Raw genomic sequence first — 19,540 nt, 5'->3', positions numbered from 1 at the left:
CAAATCTTGCCAAGACACTTCCATATGTTGTTTTGACCTCAGTTTATTTTCCCTGCTGAGCTTTATGACAGAAAGTGGTTGGATAAGAAGGTGGCAACAACATATAGCCGAGGTGACATCAACAAAGGGACAAAGCTGATTATAATCAAGTGAAGGCAAATTCCACCTGCACTTGCTGGCTGCCTACCAGAAGGCATTTTTTTCCCTTCAAAATAATAAAAATTATGTGTGGCACTCACTAGGCTAAGCCTCCTTCTGCTGTGGGGTCAGGTGGTTTGGCTGTTAAAACTTTCCTTAAATATAAGGAAAGTATTATGAGAACAAGAAAAGAAGTAACACTGGGGTCAAGCTGTGCTCTTGAGGTCAAGGTCAAGTGTCTTTTTTCTTTTTTCACAATCTTACAGCAAGCTGAAGAGCTGAATCACAAAAACTAAACATCAAGAGTAATAACAGGCACCTTTCAGACTCCCTATAATAAGTGTTAAGCCCTTCTTGGCTGCTTTTTGCCATTCTACAACCATGCAGTGTTTTGTTTTTACATGTTTAATCCTGTCCACACTGAATCCATTTGACATAAAACTCGTGCTTGCACTCTACAGAATTCCCATGGAGGTGTTTTTCTAGGAGTGCTGGAGAGGGCCATCCACTGCAAGCTGCTGTGTGTGCACGAGAACAGGGGGAATTGGAAGCAGACACCTGAAAGCCTGGCCAGCTCTGCCCAGGGTGGGAGGTTACATAAAGGGCTCAGCAGAGCAGCCACAGCGTGGGCAGCACTGCACGGAGCCAGCAGGAGAAATGGGGAATTCTGCTGCTGGCTGTCCTGAAAATGGGACCTGCAGCAACACATTCCTATAACACCCTGGGTAGACAAAGGCATGGAAGGAGGTAATAAAGCTTTAATTTCAGCTATTTTTTTTTAAATAAAGGTTTTAATTTCCTAAAATTCAGTAGGGTCTTTTTTACGTTTGGCCAGAATATCCACCACAGCTCAAGAGCAGCAGGACAAATGGCTGGGAGCTGGGCCCTAAGGCTGAACTCAAGCTTACTCCAGCTATTGGTATACTCATGCCTAACCAAATCAAGAAAATTCCTGATGTTTATGGCACCTGCATAAGACACATTTACAGCTCCAAAGACCATTGTATTCAATTAATTAGACTCTTTCCCAGTTTCTGTGGAACATAAATTTTCTCTAAAATAGCATAACTTCATTAAAAGCAAAATCAAACAATATGATGATTCAACACATACTCATTACTCCAGTCACTTTTGAGATTTGCTTGCTGACTTATCCAAATCTGCTCAGCATTTATTAAACACTGGAGAAAAGCAGATCAGCATTAATCTATTAGTTGACAATGGCTATTTAAGGTAGTGTTACCTGCTCATAAAACAGTATGTTTGGGTGAGAAGCAAAAATGATTTTTCATTTCAAGAGGTGAACAATTGCAGAACTGGACACAGGGATGTACTGGGATGTACTAACAACCGTGTTAATCGGCCACCTCAGGGTGTGGTTTGGAGAAGTTTTCTGGTGGAGAGCTCACAGAAAGACTGGACTTAGGCTAACCACTAAATCACAGAGAAAATATGCAGGACTTAAAATTCATTACCTTCTGTTCTGGATGAACCTCAATTACTGGTCAACAAGATACTTAAAATATGCAAACAGATACACAAAAATATCAGCTGCTTTGATTTCAACATTAACTTTCCTAATACCTCATTTGTGTCAACACCCCTTGGAGCTGACACTTAGAAAAACTCTTCCACAACTGTAATTCTCAGCTACTCTTGCCATGCACATGACATGAGCTAAAAGCAGGGTTTGGTACTCTCCATACTCACCTATAAACCAAAGAAAAATGAATAAAGTCCTCTGATGGGACTAGGTGGCATTACCAGAGGTCAGGTGCTAGGTAAGATACAGTTTGACTGCCACAGCTAAACTTTATTTTCATGTCCACTCTGATTTCTTTTTTAGCAAGAATTTTGGGAATACTTTTACACAAACAGAAATACTCCACAACAATGTAAATGCTAGAGGCACTTCATTACTACTGTTAATATATTTTACATTTGTTTTCAGTTTTAAGACAGACATCATCTGGCATAGTAACAACTGATGTGATACAGTGTAACAGTGACTCAGGATTTTTTTATCTCAGTGTGTTATTAAACAAAAGCTACATTTAAAAAATCACATCTTAAAAACCAAGATTACAATATTAAACAAACCCACAGTAAATTCTGCAATATGCTTGATGATACAGACATTGGAACTACTTCATACAGTGAAGATAAACCTCTTTAAATGTACTTAGAATTAGATAGAAACACACCTACTGAGAAACACATTAAACATTAAAGATGATAATTTTGAAGTAAACAATGCATAATATATTGCTTCAATTTTACCCATATTAATTGACCATTTTATTAAGCCTGAATTTGTTACAGATTGAAAGCAATAATTCTACCTGTCTGTTACATATATTTTAAAAATCCCACAGCATATATTCAGATTCATAGTAATTTGGATATTTAAGGAAAAGACAAAGCTAAAGGCAAGCACTTAAACAGCTGTAAGAAAAAATTCAAAGATGATACATTCAGGATTTCCACAAAAATGAAAAAATGCTTCCAAAACACTGTGACCAATAAAAAGATAATAAAGATATTTCTATTAACCAAATTTTCATTAAATCACAATTTAGCCTTTTTCCCTAGATTTAATTAGTGCCTTCGTTCCTTGGATTACTTAAATTATCACTTTTGTTTACTTCCTATATTAATCAGCTAACCAGCAAGATTGTCTACACCTCTAGTTAACTGATATCAAATACATGGCTTTGTACAAAAAATCTTTGGATTAAAAATACATGTCTCCATAATCACCAACAGAAATACAAATAAAAGAAGTTATTAACATGGTTAAATTTCAATGTTATGATTGTAGAAATCATGTATAGAATATAACAGAGCAACAGATTGAGAGATACAAGAAAACAAAAGTCATAAAGAAACCCTAAATTAGAAATGTTTAATAGAGTGTCATGGGAAAAGCACATAGCAAATGTTTTATACACTGTCAATTTTAGATTAAATCTCAGAATAATTTCTTAAAAAACACACTGACTGTATTTTTGCATACAATAGTACTTAGGAAACATTTTCTTTATCCTGGAAGTAAACGATGCAGTGTCTCAGACCAGGTAAGGTGACCCTTTCAATTTGATTCATTTATCAATGGAAAAAGATTAAATGCTCTGTGTTTAGGGAATAATCTGCAGCACTAAGTTTCTATGCTCTGATGCAGAGAACACTCCAATCACAGCAGATACTTTTGTTGAAGCAGCATCTCCAGTTTGAATTGTGGAAGCCCGCAGGGAGCCTGACTGCCCATGGCCTGCCCCAAACCCACCCTGCTCCTGGAGCAGGCACAGCCACTGAGGCACCTGATGGACACCTTCTGTTCTGCATCAGCACAGGCCATAACACACACACCATTCCAGGAAGTGCAACAGAAAGAAATCCTTCCAGATTTTATTTGCCTATTCTCTGGACTACCCAGTCCTGCTGGCAGAGGGGACAGCGATTATTCTGTTTCACCCACAAGGACATGCAGCAATTGTGGAAGGAATGATTGCACTCTCCCCAAACCACTGAAAGAGAAGAAAGAACATGTTCCAGTCACACTCAGCTCTTCAATCAACTCCTACAGCAAGATTCAAACTATCACTCTCAAATATTTATAACCACTGGAAACCTCAGACAAAACAGGTCATCACTGACTTCTCCCCTGAGATTGGATTATTGCAATCATCCTGATGATAATGCATTCCACCATCGAGCCTTTTACTTCCTTCCAAACATTAAAAAAGGAAACACATATATTCTCACCTTCTTGTATACAGTGACAGGGTTTTGTGACTGTATGAACACATTTAGGGATGTGTTCTACCCAGGAAATAAGTGCAACTATGAAAGTTTTTCCCTTTATCCTCCCCAGTAGCAACATAGAGCCAATGCACTATGACTCAGGATCACACCAGAGTGCATCACCAAATTCTCATGTGAAAGGCACTGTTTGAACTGCAATGTGTGATAGCAGGGAGGCTCGTGTGACACAGTATATAGTCTAAAATGGGACTTTACAACACGAGTTATTCACAGGCTACAGCTGTTCCAACACTACAAAAACTGTTACCCATTTACTCCTGAATAATGTTTTAGAACTTTGCTTTTTGCCCTTATTAGCTCACATTTTCCTCACAAGAGCACAAGGGTACCAATCAAAGGAGTGCTGTCAATTATATTTTTCCTGTCTATCTTAAATACTTAGCAAGCCAATTAACATATCTTGAACAGAAAAACCCTATTCCCATTAAAACCATCATCAAAAAACCCCAGTGGCTTTGTTGAGACAATACACTTCAAAACACAAAGCTCAACAGCATGGAAAGGTTTACCACTGCTTTAAAAGTTGTCTTAAAGGTTTAAAGCAAATTCTTTGAGATAATTTTCACTATTTCCAATTAAAGCACTCAGAATTAAGACTTTCTTTTGCATACATTGGCATTGAAAGTATGATTATGCTTAAACTGAAGCGATTCCACTTTTGAAAATGAAAAGTGAACAACCAAGTCATTGCCTCCATTATCTCTGAATTATGAGTGGGAAAAATACCACTTTCTATCTCAGACCCACATTTATTTCAGAACAGAGGATTTTTACTTGCACTACCATTGTGCTTTCTGGCATGCACCTCTGAAGAAAAAAGCAGCTTTTTCCTACCCACTTCAAAAATGTACATTATGATCTCAAATATGCCCACAATGAAAGAAACCTAAACCTCTTAGCTGTGTATGTGTTGACAGGAAATTGGAAGCTGTTTTGTTTTACAGCACAGCTGACATGAAAACTGATTTTTTTTAATGCTCAAAAATAAAGCATAAAGTATTACTAATGTAGAAAGATGATACAATGTAGGACAAAACACCAGTTTACTTTTGAGCATTAATAAAATCAGTATTCCCTTCAAACCTTAAAATGCACCATACTGAGAGAAGCTTCAATTGAAAAACAAGCGAATGAAGTCACTACATACCAACACAATCTTCTTGTTTGTTTTCAGCTTGACATCTAAGACAGGCATCTAAAAGTAAACAAGAACAAACTCAATTTGATTCTCAGGATTCCATCTTAAGAATAGCTTTGTCAGAGGAAAATATAAACTCTAATACAAATTTACAGAGGTAAAAAGCTCAAGTTTTCATGTCTAGTTCAGCTCTTTAACATTAAAGCCCCCTTCAATTCTAAAACTGTGCAAATGACAATGAAATATATATCTGAAAGAGATCAGAAGGACTCTGAACTCTCCAGCATGTTTTGTTTATTTTCCATTGCTTTGGTATTTTCATAACTTTTGCTGAAAAAAAGCCTTCTCCATTTTGTAGATATAAAAGCCCACAGATTTGTGCCAAGGCACTCAGGCATATTAAGACCAGAGCAAGCACAAAGCCAAACCCTAATTACAGGACTTTGTTTTTCACATGTCAGCATTTCCTTTTAAGGAAGTCATTCACAATTTTGATTTTTTAGGCTGTGCATCTCTCACCACAACTCCCACCATCTACTACTTTTTATAGTAGCTTCCCTTAACAAGTACCTGCATCTAATTTTCACAGGAGTCACAAACATACAAATATAGTGGTACATTTGATAATATATGATAATAAATACAGAACAATATCTAATTAAAAATATTTATCATCTTTATGCATTCCAGTCTGTGGCTTTAGGACTGGATGGCAGCTCCAGGACTCAGTAAGACAAGAGTGGCAACTTCCAGGCTTCCCACTGTGCCACACAGTGCAGTGGAAAAGCACCTTTGCTTCTGCTTTGCCCCAACACAGGCTGCCACAGACACAGGTGCACGAACCATGCACAACAGAAAGTGTTCAACTGTTATGTGAGCAAACACATCTTCATCTCCTCCAAAGAAAAGGAACTAGTTTAAACAAGTGTCCTGCAGGTTGAATCTGGCTTACATGTCACTGGTTGGACCATATTCTCCCACAAGACAGAACTATAATGTGCTACAGGAATTTAGATTTGAGTGTTGTTGCAGTCTCCGCCAGATAGGGCCGGTATTTCTATTTTAGATTGATCTGCCCAGACATTCCTCCTTTTCTCAGGTAATAGAGAACAAAGAGGGCAAAGAACTCTGAAACAGCTGCCCATTGAGATAAAAGCAAAACTTTCCTGTTGTCTATCCCTACAATTTGTATTTCAACAGCAGTTAAGGGCCAAGGTGCTGGGAAGATTGAGCTGAAGTGATTCAGCTGAAGTGCTTCAGTTTGTATCATGGTGTGTGGGAGCCCACTGATCTGGGGTGACAGCAGAAAGTCACAATAAATCAGCTGCCCTATGGAGCCCCAGAGCTGCAGTTTTCAGCACAGAGAGCCAAGGACAGAAATCGCTGCCACCACACCAAAGTAACCTGTCCCCACTCCTACATCACAACCCCAAGGGGGTCAGACTGAAATAAGGACAGCAAAGCCAGTCCAGCTGCAATCCTGTGCTTCCCAGCTCACACCTGCATTTTTGTCTCTTTCCTTCAGCATCTAAGGCCACATTGGTTCAAGGAGTTAAACCAGGAGAAAACAGAGCCAGCTAACACCTCCTTCCCTGCAAAAGTCAAACTAACCTTCAACAAGTGCCAGTCCCAGCCTGGCACTGCCTCCCACCTGAGGTTACTGCAGACGCAGTGGCTCTACAGGAGCCAGACCCGCTCTGGCAGGGTCAACGCGAAATTGCTAAACTGAAGTCAGAAATGATCAAGTTTCACATTCTAACAATGTGGTTTGTTCCCAGAAAACGGTTACTAGATTTTTTCAGATTTTTTTTTTCTAGTTTCAGATTAAAAGTACTCTCTTGGTCGAGCTATGAAAAAATGTGACTTTTTTTAACTTTTACAATAGCTCTGGATAAGATTTTGTTACATTTTTTAAATTATGGTTTACACGGCAATTTCATATTTCCAGAGTGGTCTCTGCTTACCATAAAAAAGCAAATAATCTTCAAAACATGCTTATGTAAAAAGATCAATTTCCCACCACTTCAGCCTGCGCTTCCCCTTTTTTCGTCTTGTACACCCTTTTGCCTCCTGTGTTCCACAGAAGGCTCCCAGCAAAATACATTTATGAGAAGTGACAGAATTGCTTATTTTGCCTCGTTTCTGTCAAATCAAATGCTGACTTCATTCCAGTATCATGGTTCCTGGCCCTACAAAAGCAAGGTGCTCTGGAGGGGATGCTGGGCCCTTTGTCCTGCCCGAGTGTTGCACACCCAAGTGAGAGGACAGTTATACTGAGCATGACTCAGCCCAAGAGCAAAAATGGGATACACACACTCAGTGAAGGAAGAATTTAAACAGGTTTTGAAGAACCAAGATAAATACCATATTTAACAAAGATGTCAAAAAACAGTAATATCAGCCAACAATGAAGGTGCTTTCAAACAGTCTGTGGATTTCAAAACCAAGTAAATTAACCCCTTACTCAACAGATTTCACAGTACATTTGTGATTGTTAAACTGCACCAGTAATCACGCTTGTAGAGTAGTGTAAGACACCCTGGTTTAACAGATTTGAAAAATGAGTTTTTACGTACATCTGTAACTGGTTCGTAAAAAACATCCTAACAAAAACGCCTTAACAAAATCCACCCCATAAAGAGCAGTCCCACGCACGCAGCCCTCGGTTCAGCCCGGCTGTAAATAGGTGCTTGCGGGATTTGCCCTCACACGAGCACCAGCCCTCACGACGAGGGCGGCCCTGCACTGCCGGGGCCGGTCACAGAACACCCGGCGGGGCCCAGGCCCTGCGTGAGGCGCGCACGGAGCGCGGCCCGGCCGGCCAGGGGGGCACTCGTGCGGCCCCTGGAGCGCGGCAGCTCGGCCCCGCGGGGCCCTCCTCCTTCTCCTCCTCCTCCGGGAAGGCGCGGAGGAGGAAGCGGAGGCGGGAGGGATCAACCCCCCCGTCTGCCGGAAACCGCGCCTCTGCCCTGCGCCCGCAGTGCCCGGGCCGGCGGGCACGGCCCCAGGCCCGGCCCAGGCCCCCCGCCCCGCGGCCATGGCGGCCCGGCCGGCGCTTACCCATGACCTGCACCCGGCAAATGGCGCAGGTGTCGCACTCCACGTCCCAGCTCCACATGGCCACCGCGTTCCACTTCTTCAGCGAGAACATCTTGTCGGGAGCGCCCGCCTTGGAGCCCGCGGAGCCCGACAGCGAGTGGGGGGCGCCGGGCTCGTCCCCGTCCTCCACATCGGCCATGGCGGAGGGGCGGGGACGCGGCGGCCGCGCGGGCGGCAGCGCCACCCTCCGGCAGCGGCGGCGGCAGCGCAGCCCCGCCCGCAGAGCGGCACCGGCCCGGGGGCGGCGGCGGCGGTGCGGGAACGGCCCGCGGGGCGAGGAGACCCCGCCGGGACACCGAACGCCTTCACAGAGCCTTCAGGCACTTCCTGTGTTTCAGCAGGACACCTGGCAGGTGCTGAGCTGCCATTGCTCATGAAGGATGTTCTCGTACGCAGCGTGCACGTGAACCAATCACAACTTCACCAGTGGTCTGGGCTGCCTTGAGAATGGGGAGACAGCCCAATCCTCCAAATCAACACATTTCCTAAGACTGCTGACAGAATAAGCAAAACAGTTCAGCACTTGGTAACACTTTGTTCACGTTGGTAATAAAGTAAATAATAAAATTATATTAAAGATTCTATGCACATTACTCAACTATTCATTCAGAAGCACCTTGAACACTATTAAACAGCATATGAATAAGATCTTTTAGCTTGGCTGATTCACATTTCTCTCAATCCACATTGTTCAATTCCCTTTGCCAGCTCCACTCCTTTAACTCATCATTCTTTTCTGTCCATTTTAAAAACCAGCATGGCACTTCTGAATTTGAATTGCTGGGGCTAGATGTAATCCAAAAAGTATTAAATATTTTTAAAAAAAAATTAGGTACATTAAATTTCTGCTATGTAAAATGTCTACTACCTCTAAATAGAAATTTAAAAAAAGAAAATTCCGTTGAAGTTTTGGGGTTTTTAGATTTATACAATTTGCCTTGTATCCCTAACTGATGCAATTTTTCAGTTCTAAGAGCAAACTGTGACAGAGATTATAATTGTGTTTGAGTGCTGTCAAACCATCACACATGTGCTGTACATGATGCAAAGTCAAATACAAACCACACTTAGATTAGCTGTGAAAGTAGAGCAAATATGACACAGGCACCTTTGACTCTGTCCATACTGCCTTAGAGAAATAAAGTGATAGCTTCCCACCTAAAAATGATTTTGTTGCTATTTTATCAGCCAAAGAGCTGTGTAAGAAAAATTCCAAGGCATTTTTGAGGAGTAGTTCTGGCAGTCTGTAATTCACCTGTCCCCTGCAGCCACACACGACTGGAGGTGACACATGGGATAGTGGCACACACCCACAACAGCTCTTTCAGAGGGTTTTCCCTATGTACATTGTCACTGGTTTTCATTGTAAATAAAAACCACATTTTTCAGACTGGGCATCTGCTCATCTCATTCACTGAAAACATTCCAAATTGAATATCTAAAAATGAGAACTCCAACCAAGTTCCTTTCAGCCCATCGAGGGATTGTTCAGCTAGAATTAAAGCCAATTGTGTGCTGCAGAATGGGGAAAAAGAACACAAGCCCTGTGAGGAAGCACTGAGGGAGCTGGGGGTGCTCAGCCAGGAGCAAAGGAGAGGCAGGGGTCTCCTCATCACTGTACACCTCCCTGAAAGGTGCCTGTAGTCAGGTGGGGTTGGTCTCTTTCTCCAGGCAGCACTGACAGAACAAGAAGACACAGTCTTAAGCTGCACTAAGAGAAATATAGGTTGGATATTAGGAAAAAGTGTTTTATAGAAAGAGTGATAAAGTACTGGAATGGCCTGCCCAGGGAGGTGGTGGAGTCACCATCCCTGGATGTGGCACTGGGTGCCATGGTTTAGTTGAGAAGTTAGGGCATGGGTTGGACTCTATGATCTTGAAGATATCTTCCAACCTAGTGATTCTGAGATTCTGTGAAAATTATTTTTATTAAAAACAAAGCCTTGACAAAAATGTCAGTTTTATGATAATGCAAAGAACAGTTATGTAAGTATGTGTTTATCTTGGCCAACTGATGCATGTACTGGACTGTATTATCCCACTTACTGTTTGTTCTGTCAATAGATTAACATATATCAAAACACTTGAGGACCATGTCAATTTATCTGCCAAGGAAAACAACTTAAGCATACTCCTCTGCCAAAACTATTTCTTAAACTCTGGTTATCTGTGTCTCTCTGTGCCTCTTTCCCTATAGGATATGCTACACGGGTCTATTAATGGCCAGTGGGGCTGAGACTTGGCTACGGTGGGGCTGCAAGACAGGAATGGAGCACAGGGAACAGCAGTGTATGAGCACACCACCTGTCACAAACCCACTGTAGCAGTTCCTAAGGGTTTACTGAAGCTGCCAGGTGCAATTGCCAAAATAGAAAACAGACTCCAATGCTGATAGGTACAGCTTCTGTGAAATAGAAGTATGTAGCCGGCATGTAGAAATATAAAGGAAATCACAACAGGAGTTAGGGAAACAATGCATTGGAATAAACTGTGCTTTTGCACTGGGAGCATCTCACTGCATGGGAGGAAATCACACAAATATATTGCTGCACAGCAATATTCCTGATATTCCTATAAATGTATGTGATTGGGCATGAACTTCATAAAAGTCCAGGAATGAGCTCAAAGACTGAGAAGTAGCAATAATTCAAATTCTTAAATGCATTGTGCTTTACTCTTCAAGTGAAACAAAAGTTCATGACACATAATACACAGAAGGGAAATCCTTACAGAAGTTATTTAAAAAAGCCTTAATGACTTTTGCAAATAAACTTCTCTGCTTTAATGGAAAACCCTGTGTCACTAGACACTAAAGAGATCCTGACTTTGCTGAGCTGCTTTAATCAAGTCTAAACCCTTGGAACTTCTCCATTCTTCACACAACACCCTGGCTCATCCATGTCTCCTTCTGCAGCAGAGATTAAAAACCAGAGACACAAAGACCTCTGACTGCTTTATGAAATTCTATACTGTGGTTTTGTTTGCTAATTGTTTTACTCTGGAGTAAAACTCAGCTATTACAATTACCTCTGAACAGTGCTGATTTTCAGGTTAGATGTCTATCCCATATCCATTCTTTAATTAAAATTTTGCCTATTTTAACTGTAGTTAGCTGTTAGAGAATAGAACTGCATTCTCAATTGAAAACTGGAAAACAAATTATGTTGCTCTGTTGTTGTGCAGGGGCACAGCCCCCTCCTATTTGGAAATATAGACACTTCCTATAAAGTTGTGAGGTAGCACAGTCTGTCTTACTATTTTTAACATCTCTGATATTTGGGTCCTGCCTAGTATCAGGATGGACCCCAAAAGCCACTCTTAGAAAATCTAGACCTCCAATCCACACCAAACCTCCCATCCTCAAAAAAAATCCCTAAAACCCCAAACAAAAAATAAAAACACTACAAAGAGAAGCTGTGTAACTTGCCTGTAGAAACTTCCTTTACTCACATATTTAAATTCTGGAAGGTGTTGCACAGGTGAACTTTACTTCTCATTATTCACCTTTGCAGATGTTATATCCTGTGTACCATGTCACAACTATTTTTTTTTACCTTGACCTACATTTCTACTTCTAGATTTTGGCCAAGGTAGTGCCAAAAATATGCATTTAAATTCAAGTATGTATATAAATAATAATAAAATAACAAACCCCTATCCATGTCACACCATGACAGCATGGAGGAACTCAAATGGAATATAAATGCACTACTCAGGAGGAAGCTAGATGAATTATTTGTTTGTGTTTCAAAAAGTTCTATCTTTCCTTTTGGACTTTTCAAATTTGTATTGCTGCACAAAGCACAGTGCCTTAAGTTACCTGGTATGGAAGGAAGAGACTGAATTGTAGATACTTCCTCTTCTTTCATTAAGTACTTTAGAGGTCTGTGGGTGAAAGATGCAGCTAATTGTCAGGTCTGTACTGCTGCATTACTGTAAATCACTTGATTCTTAAAGGGGAGTTTCCTTCTAACTCATTTTGTCTCTGCTCCCTGCTTTTCCCAGGCTTGTTTCTGTGCCCTCAGCAGCAGCAGGCGAGGGCTGAGCTCCGGGAGGGAGGGAGGGAGGGAGGGAGGTGCTGCCCTTGGAGCCGCCGCTGCTCAGGATAACTCACCAGCCTCCCTCCCTGCTGCTGCCACACTGCAGTCTGCCACCACACAGCACAGGACATCCTGGATCTTGGGAGAAATCAGAGGGAGCAGGTAGGAGATTTTCACCTGTGAGCCTTGAATTCCACAGTAGGTTTACTCTGGCTGTTCTATAATCCTCTCGGCTTTTTTTCCCCTGTGTACGAGGAATGACCAAAAAAGAAAAGATGAAAGTGGGGAACAATTCACAATCCCTTAAAGCAAACAAATTCTTTGATCCAATTGTTTGGATTTAAAGTTTCTAAAAACTGTATAATGATTTACATCCTCTTTTCGGTGAAATTGTTAACTAGATTTCATACAACTGCCATGGCGTTTGCAGTAGTAATTATGCTAAAATAATGATGGACTCAAACACTTAAAAATCTTGATCATACAAGATCTTCTATGCAAAATTGTATTAAGCAAGATGGATGAATTTTGTTACTTGCCATAAACATTTATGAACATAAAGAATATTTTAAAAGCATTTCAGCAAGGTCATATATTTGCTTTTAGTAAAAAAAAATATCCAAAATATTCTTACCAAGAATACCTAATTAAAATTCTTAATTTTTGTACCTAATTAAATGCTTACAAAGCACAGCCTTTCCTGAACACTGTAGCCACTGGATCTTTTAAAATCTTATTCTCATTGCACAGCAACCAATTTCAACATTTTTGTCCCTGATTTAAGTACATACAGTGTCTTTTAAAGTAATTTAGCTGAATTACAGGCTATATTTCCAATGCTTGCAACTCTGCTCTTCAACTCTGATTTTTTTTTTTTTTAACATTGTTTATGATGATCAATCCCAGGAATACACAAAGTATTTCAGCAGCAGTCTCATCACAGCTGGACACAGTAACACTGATATACTCTCCTTACTGCTGTTAAAGAATTTCTGGTTTATTTAATGTGCATAAATCACACCAACCTTAGTTAAATATGCTTCTGTAAGTAAGAACTTCAACTAAATTTCATGCATTTGTCCATTCTACTAGAAGTTGCTTCTAACTGGGATCTTATTGGCCTAATTTGGATTTGATGTGTATGCTCTTCTTAACATAATACAGGATCTGTCCTTATCACATGTGAGTAAATGTTGCAAACTTTGCCATACAGCTGACCAGGAATTAAAGGTAATGTATTGTAAAGCATTTATCATATATTTATTAATAGAATAATTTAGATTAGGAAAGACCCTTAAGATCATCAAGCTCAACCGTTAACCCAACACTGCCAAGTGCACCACTAAGTGGCATGTCTACAGATCTGAAATGGGAATACCCTTCTGGTGTCACAGGTTAGAGAAAACTCTGCTCAGTGGAATGGTCAGAGATGGCAGCATATTAGCAGAGAAAAGAAAGGATCAATCTGCTGTAATTATTACAGAACACATGCAATTCTTATTTTTGATGTTCACTGAAAAAATTTTCCTCCTGTACTTCCAACTTTATATTCCTCTGCTTTCAAATCTCTGCAAATGTAGTGACCACTCATACTGGGCCTTAATACATCTTACTAAAGATTAATCAAAATTAATCAAAATTGCTGGAAGGTTTGCACAGTAACTCCTGACAAAAACTTCCATGCCGGCAACAAAGGACAACAGGTCAGTTCTCTGCACAAGGAAACAAAACACCTCAGTGCACTAAAAAGCACTTGTACAAAACTTCCTTATAAAAAATGCCCAGAAGAACAGGAGGGGAGAGTGGGTTGCAAAAAAAGTGCCCAGATTACATAAAGAAAAGAAAGCAGATTGAGAAAAGTAAACTTTTTTTTTTTCCACATGCAATATATTTTAAATAGTTCTGACAAATTCTACAGCCCATCCTGGTACACAGCACAGGTAATGGAACACAAATCAGTGTAACAAGAAAAAAAAATGAGTCACCTAACCCTAACAACACAGTACCAGCTATCTTCCAACTCAGCAGACTAATCATTACAAACTTCTTCAACACTGTCAAATTGCCAAGGCTTCTCTGATGCTCCTACACCAAATGATGAACCAGCACTTCTCTCCCCAGGCACCAATTCAGAATGCAACAATCTGCAGATGCCACATCCCCCAGGTCAATTCTGGTGGCTTCTGCCCCCACCATCAATCAGGTTTCTCTCTTTACCCCAAGTCCTGTATGTAACCCCCACTCATTCAGTTCAATGCTACCATTTTCAACAGCCAGGCCTCACAGGAAACACACAGCTGATCTCAGGTTTGTTGTAATTTATTTCTGAGTTATTCTCAAGCAATGTTACAAAACATTTTAATGTCTTGATAAGAAAATAAAATTTAAATAAAAATACATTCAACAATACATCATAATAACATTAAAACTTTTACAATCCTAACAGAACTAATTACTGAATAACATCACTTTTCTACACTAATCAAAATGAATGCAACTTTTATTATTAATTATTCTACTTGTACCTAATTAAATTCTAGAACATCTACTGTACTTTAAAACATTATAAAATGATAAATCAAATCTTAAGGGTCACAAATATTCAATGGACTTCTGGGTTTTTTTTCCTCAATATTCCAGTACCAAAGCAAAAAAAAAAAAAAAGTGCATATTATAAAACCCCAACATTGCAAGAGTATACTACATAATTTTTCATAAATTTTAATTTGAAAACAGCAGAAAATGGCTCCAAGGAAGAGGGTTTGCCACTGGGTTAATTCATATACAACAAACCATAATTCTGACCCTCAACCACATTCAACTTTGTTTAATGGCAGTTTTTGATTAATGGCAATTTATCTTTACCTTGGCAAAACACATCCAGTTGCATTGCTGTATTCTCCCTCACTTTTAACTGTTGGCAAATAAAAGTCCTGTTGAACACATCAAATGTGTAAAAAAAGGAAAAGACAAAACCAGCTGAGGTGATTAAATGATTGTGATGTTGCAGGTCCTAGTACTGAATCCCAGATATTCTAAAATACCTTGGTATTAAAATGAAGTCATTTTAACAAGTTACATTCATTCCAAAGAAATTTCAATCCTGTCTTACCACCTTGCTTCCATTATAGAAAGCCTTCTTCCAACAGTATAATAAATGTGTGGTAATTCCAACACCTTACTGTTTCAAGCATTGTGGATTTCTAGTCTAAGTTACATTCCTAATTAATTTGGCCAAATTGTGATTGGAAAAACAAAACAAAACCTAAAAAATACCCCACAAAACAACAAAAGACCCCACAGAAAATGCTTTAAAAAATAAAAGTACCACATACAACTTTTATTAAAAATAATATTCCAAGGAGTACCATTGTATTTAATACTGATGAAGCAAAGTTGCCACAGTAATACCTTTGCTTCTTCCTGGTTATATACATATACTTTTTCTCAGCAGAAAACTAACTTCTCAGACAAAGTGAGCAAAAATTAATCTTACTGAAGTCAGGAATGCCAGTTTAAAATCATGTTAAGTGGCAAATACGAATCTATGTAACTAAAGATACAAAAATATTCACTGAAGCATTGTTTAAAGACAAAACAATGTTGATCATTCAACTGATCATAACAAGCAGATACTACAAAGTATCTAAAAATAATCTGGGATAGTCCAGATATCTAAAGTGCTTTGAGTGATTATAATAGAGATTATTTATTAGATTTGTAGTCAAAAGTTGAGCTGGACGTAGTTATTACTTTTTATAAAAAGAAGTTAAATCATACATGGGATGATGTTAATTGATCAGTACTTAACCACAATCTGTTCACACTTCAATTTTTCTATCTGAAGGCAAACCTATTTAACAAGAATGTTACTACCCTGCATTTCTTTTCAGATTAAGTAAAAATATGTACCTTAAAAACTGCTAAAGAAAATAGATAGTGGTCTAAAGTCACTCCATATATTACTCACTCCAAATGTAAACAAGAGGTACAACGTAAGTTCCCTGATTTCTTCTTTAGTACTTAATAACTCAACTAACACTGGTATTTGCTGTCCAGATTATTTGCAGCATACTGCATGGTTCTGTAGAACTTCAACTGTAGATAAACCAAGTCCTGACAACACCTAATACAAGGAAAAAAAAAAGTCAAATGTATTGAGTGTAAAGCTTCAGATCTTTTCCACATCATAAGATCCTGGGATTTCTATTTCGAGATCCGTATCAGCAGGGCAGGCACTCATGGTAAACTCATGTAAGTTTGCAGTGTATGTACTGAGATGTAATCCAACCAACAAATGCAGTGTGGATTTTCTTCCATGAAAAAGCTTATTTCTTTACAAAGTTCTTTCCAATAAGAAAACAATGGCAAAACAACCTTTAGATTTATTCACATCTGTTATTTCAAGAACCTGGAACTTCAAGTTCTTCAGCAAAATGAGAATAAACCTTAAAAACCAGATTTCCAAGAAGGTATTTTTCTCTTAAATATTAAATAGATTGTCAACACAACTAGCATTTATGTTCATTCTTAAATATTTTGCAAAAATGCATATAGTGAATTAAAAAAAAAAACAAACAAAAAACCAAAACACTAGAACATTTCCAGTTTCTTTTTTCATCCAAGTGGGCCAGTTGGTTTTTGTTAGGAAACTTTTCCAACAATTGGATTTTCTCTGCAAAAAACCAAAATATTATATGTAAATACTTTTAAGATTAACATTTGCTTTCTAGTTCTCATCATGCAATTTTAATTTATCAAGCAAAAAACCCCAATTTCTACCATTAATTGTGAAATTTAGTGATTTTCAAAAACCTCATTTACTTTCACATGGGACTTCTAAATCACAGTCAATTTTCCTGAAAAACTTGGGTCAAACACTAACCTAAGCAAACCATACCAGGTTTTGAGCTTTTCTTTATTTTTCCTTTCCTTCAATCAATCCTTAGTGATACAAAGACAAAATCTAAAAACTTGCCAGTGGTGTTCCAGAGGCATAAGCCAGGATTAAAGAGAATCAAAGAATGTGCTCTGGAACAACAATGTGCTCCAAAGAACAGATTTTTACATTCATAAGAAATAGTATTTATCATCGAGTATGGCAAGTGAAATACAAACAGTAAATATGCTACTAAAAGATATGTTTCTGCAGTAAAATTTTGACAGTTTCATATAACTTGATACTTCAATTATTTAGCCAAATTTTTTTTGAGAAGAAAAAAAAAAAAGGCAGGCATACTGTTATAGATAAATTTTGTGTGCACTTCAAATGCCAAGTTGCAAGGAAACAAAAGAGTCACTGCACCCAATTACAGGAATCCCAACAGGAACAGATGAATCCACACCAGAAGAACTCGGATCTTCAACAACTGCTAAAAAGCTGCACTATTACAAATGATGTACCATTCTCTCCATGTCTGTGTTGTCTAACTCTACCTTCATTATCTCTGGCCCATGATTTATTGTTTTCAAAATATACATTTATCAATGTCAAAGTTACACAAGATACTTACTCACTACCGTATTTGGCACTAGATGATCTCTTCTTCTGGTATTTTTCATGTGATTCATCCAGTTTTTCTATTATATCTATTATCTGCTGAAGTGTATGAAAAGTGGCTACAGAATCTTCTATGGTGAAGTTGGAATAATCATCTGGTTCTTTCCGAGGACCTTGATAGACTGCTATACTTCCACAAGCCTCTGCAAAAACAATCACAATCATCTCATTTAGAATTTCAACAATTAAAAACCAAATCTAACTCCCATGCAAATGGTAACTCCAACATTCTGAAATGTAAAGTTACTCAGGCTTATACATAAAGTGGATTAAGATAAAAGCAGGAGGCAGTATCAATTAAATGTATCTACAAGTCTATAGCTTATGTTCTGCTAGCTCTGTTCAGCATCTTGAGCATCCAGCTCTGTCCTCTTCACATTAAGAGAAGTTCAGCGTTTCCTTACAGCCTAATATTCATCAGATAGTAAGGAAAGGGACAACAAAGGCAGAAAAGCACCACCTACAGTTGCAGTTTAAACTATTAAAATATTACACATATGGAAATTCAGGTAGAACAATGCCTGATATCTATTGTAAAAAAAAACGCCTGAAGAACATCAGGCACTTTGAATTTTTATCTTCTATCTCTTTCTCTATTTTCTATTATTTCCAGGTGAATCATTAAATTCAGTTAATTGTTCAAAATTTATATTCTTGCTCTAGAGAACTAGAACTGAATATCAGTGTAATTCTTCTTAATTATCATTTGGGTACCTTCCAACTTCTGTAATTTAGACCTGTTGATGGTGAAAAGGGAGTAAATTCTTTCCGTCTCTCTGTCTCCATCAATCTCAATTTGAGTATCAGCAGGAACATCTCTAAAAGGTGAACACAGACAGGTAATCAATAATTCTTGAAAGCAAGTAAAACAGATTCTTTTTCATTACACATAGCCTTTTAATATGTTTACCACGCATAGACAGTTTCACAAAACTTAGTATGTAGTTTATATAACCTACCCAGTTAAGGACAAATTTATTTTTAAAAGAAATCAAAGCATTTCTTTGTTTTCAGAAATCAGCAGCTTCTAAAAAGACATTAAACCATTTTAAGATGTTATTAGTTTTTCTAACATACCTACAAAACCCAAATGATTTGTCAAATCTACATGCAAGATTATTTAGCTGACTTTCTTAGGGCACTCCTTTCAAGTATGTGAAGTGATTGTAAAGAACAAGACAAAGTCATTAAGCAGAGAAGACTTTCAGGCTGAACTTTCTGGTGTGTCATATTTCTTCATGCAACCTGGCATGTGAATTAAATCCATTATTCTGCATGAAGAGATCTCAGAAGCAGGGTATTTGTGCTTTTCATGCTGAGCAGGTTCCCTCCACGGGGTGGCACCCAAAGTAACAGAAATGCAGCAGTGTGTGCCTGCTCCCCTGGCAGGTCAGTGTGGCATTGAGCAGAACGAGAGGGAAAGCCCTGCTGGCTGTGTGGGAGCTGCAGAGGCTCCGGCCCGGGCGGGCGGCACTTACGCGGTGCAGCGCGCGCAGCCCTCGGTGCTCTCGGCCGTGGCCTTGCAGCACAGCCAGCTCCCGTTCAGGAAAGCAGAGGGGTGGTAGAAGCTCAGCCTCCTCTGGTTGCACCTGGTCACCCGGCACAGAGCCTCTATCCACTCGCTGGCTTCTACACAGTTATTGGCTTGGATATAGAGTGGCTTTTCTCCATGGAGTACTTGAAACATCTGTAGAAGAAACATATTATTCTGCTGAGTAAAAAAATCCAGTTACCGAGCAA

The 19,540-nt window shown here is 39.0% G+C and overlaps 2 protein-coding genes across 5 annotated transcripts in view; both read right to left on the bottom strand.

The window, feature by feature from the left end:
• Positions 1-23: 23 nt before the first annotated feature.
• Positions 24-8,399, bottom strand: RNF7 (ring finger protein 7). 2 transcript variants are annotated; one of them, XM_064720982.1, is made up of 3 exons: positions 8,169-8,399; positions 5,111-5,158; positions 24-3,665 (listed from the first exon to the last, which is right to left on the bottom strand). In XM_064720982.1, exons 1-3 carry the CDS (start codon positions 8,337-8,339, stop codon positions 3,609-3,611), a joined length of 276 nt encoding a protein of 91 aa, XP_064577052.1. In that variant the 5' UTR covers positions 8,340-8,399; the 3' UTR covers positions 24-3,608. The 2 variants fall into 2 exon arrangements, with proteins under 2 accessions (XP_064577052.1, XP_064577051.1); XM_064720981.1 differs by having other exon boundaries at positions 8,162-8,379.
• Positions 8,400-14,543: 6,144 nt separating this feature from the next.
• Positions 14,544-19,540, bottom strand: part of RASA2 (RAS p21 protein activator 2) — a 45,120-nt gene continuing 40,123 nt past the window's right edge. For all 3 annotated transcript variants that reach the window (XM_064720846.1, XM_064720847.1, XM_064720849.1), the window contains 4 exons: positions 19,279-19,487; positions 18,515-18,618; positions 17,754-17,943; positions 14,544-16,915 (listed from right to left, as the gene is read on the bottom strand). In XM_064720846.1, the coding sequence (XP_064576916.1) occupies positions 16,885-16,915; positions 17,754-17,943; positions 18,515-18,618; positions 19,279-19,487 (534 nt within the window). In that variant the 3' untranslated portion in view covers positions 14,544-16,884. The remainder of the gene's footprint in view (positions 16,916-17,753; positions 17,944-18,514; positions 18,619-19,278; positions 19,488-19,540) is intronic.

This window comes from Zonotrichia leucophrys, chromosome 9, assembly GCF_028769735.1.
Source record: "Zonotrichia leucophrys gambelii isolate GWCS_2022_RI chromosome 9, RI_Zleu_2.0, whole genome shotgun sequence".
NCBI lineage: Eukaryota > Metazoa > Chordata > Aves > Passeriformes > Passerellidae > Zonotrichia > Zonotrichia leucophrys.
The sequence above is the reverse complement of the archived record's forward strand: the minus strand, read 5'-3'. Positions and strand labels throughout refer to the sequence as shown.

Excerpts from the sequence above, each read along its gene's own strand:
- RNF7 (XM_064720981.1), bottom strand. The coding sequence starts at position 8,339 with ATGGCCGATGTGGAGGACGGGGACGAGCCCGGCGCCCCCCACTCGCTG. Across the intron at positions 5,159-8,161 it reads TTGCCGGGTGCAGGTCATGG|ATGCCTGTCTTAGATGTCAA; the intron begins GTAAGCGCCGGC and ends GTTTACTTTTAG. Across the intron at positions 3,666-5,110 it reads CAAACAAGAAGATTGTGTTG|TGGTTTGGGGAGAGTGCAAT; the intron begins GTATGTAGTGAC and ends CTTCTCTTTCAG.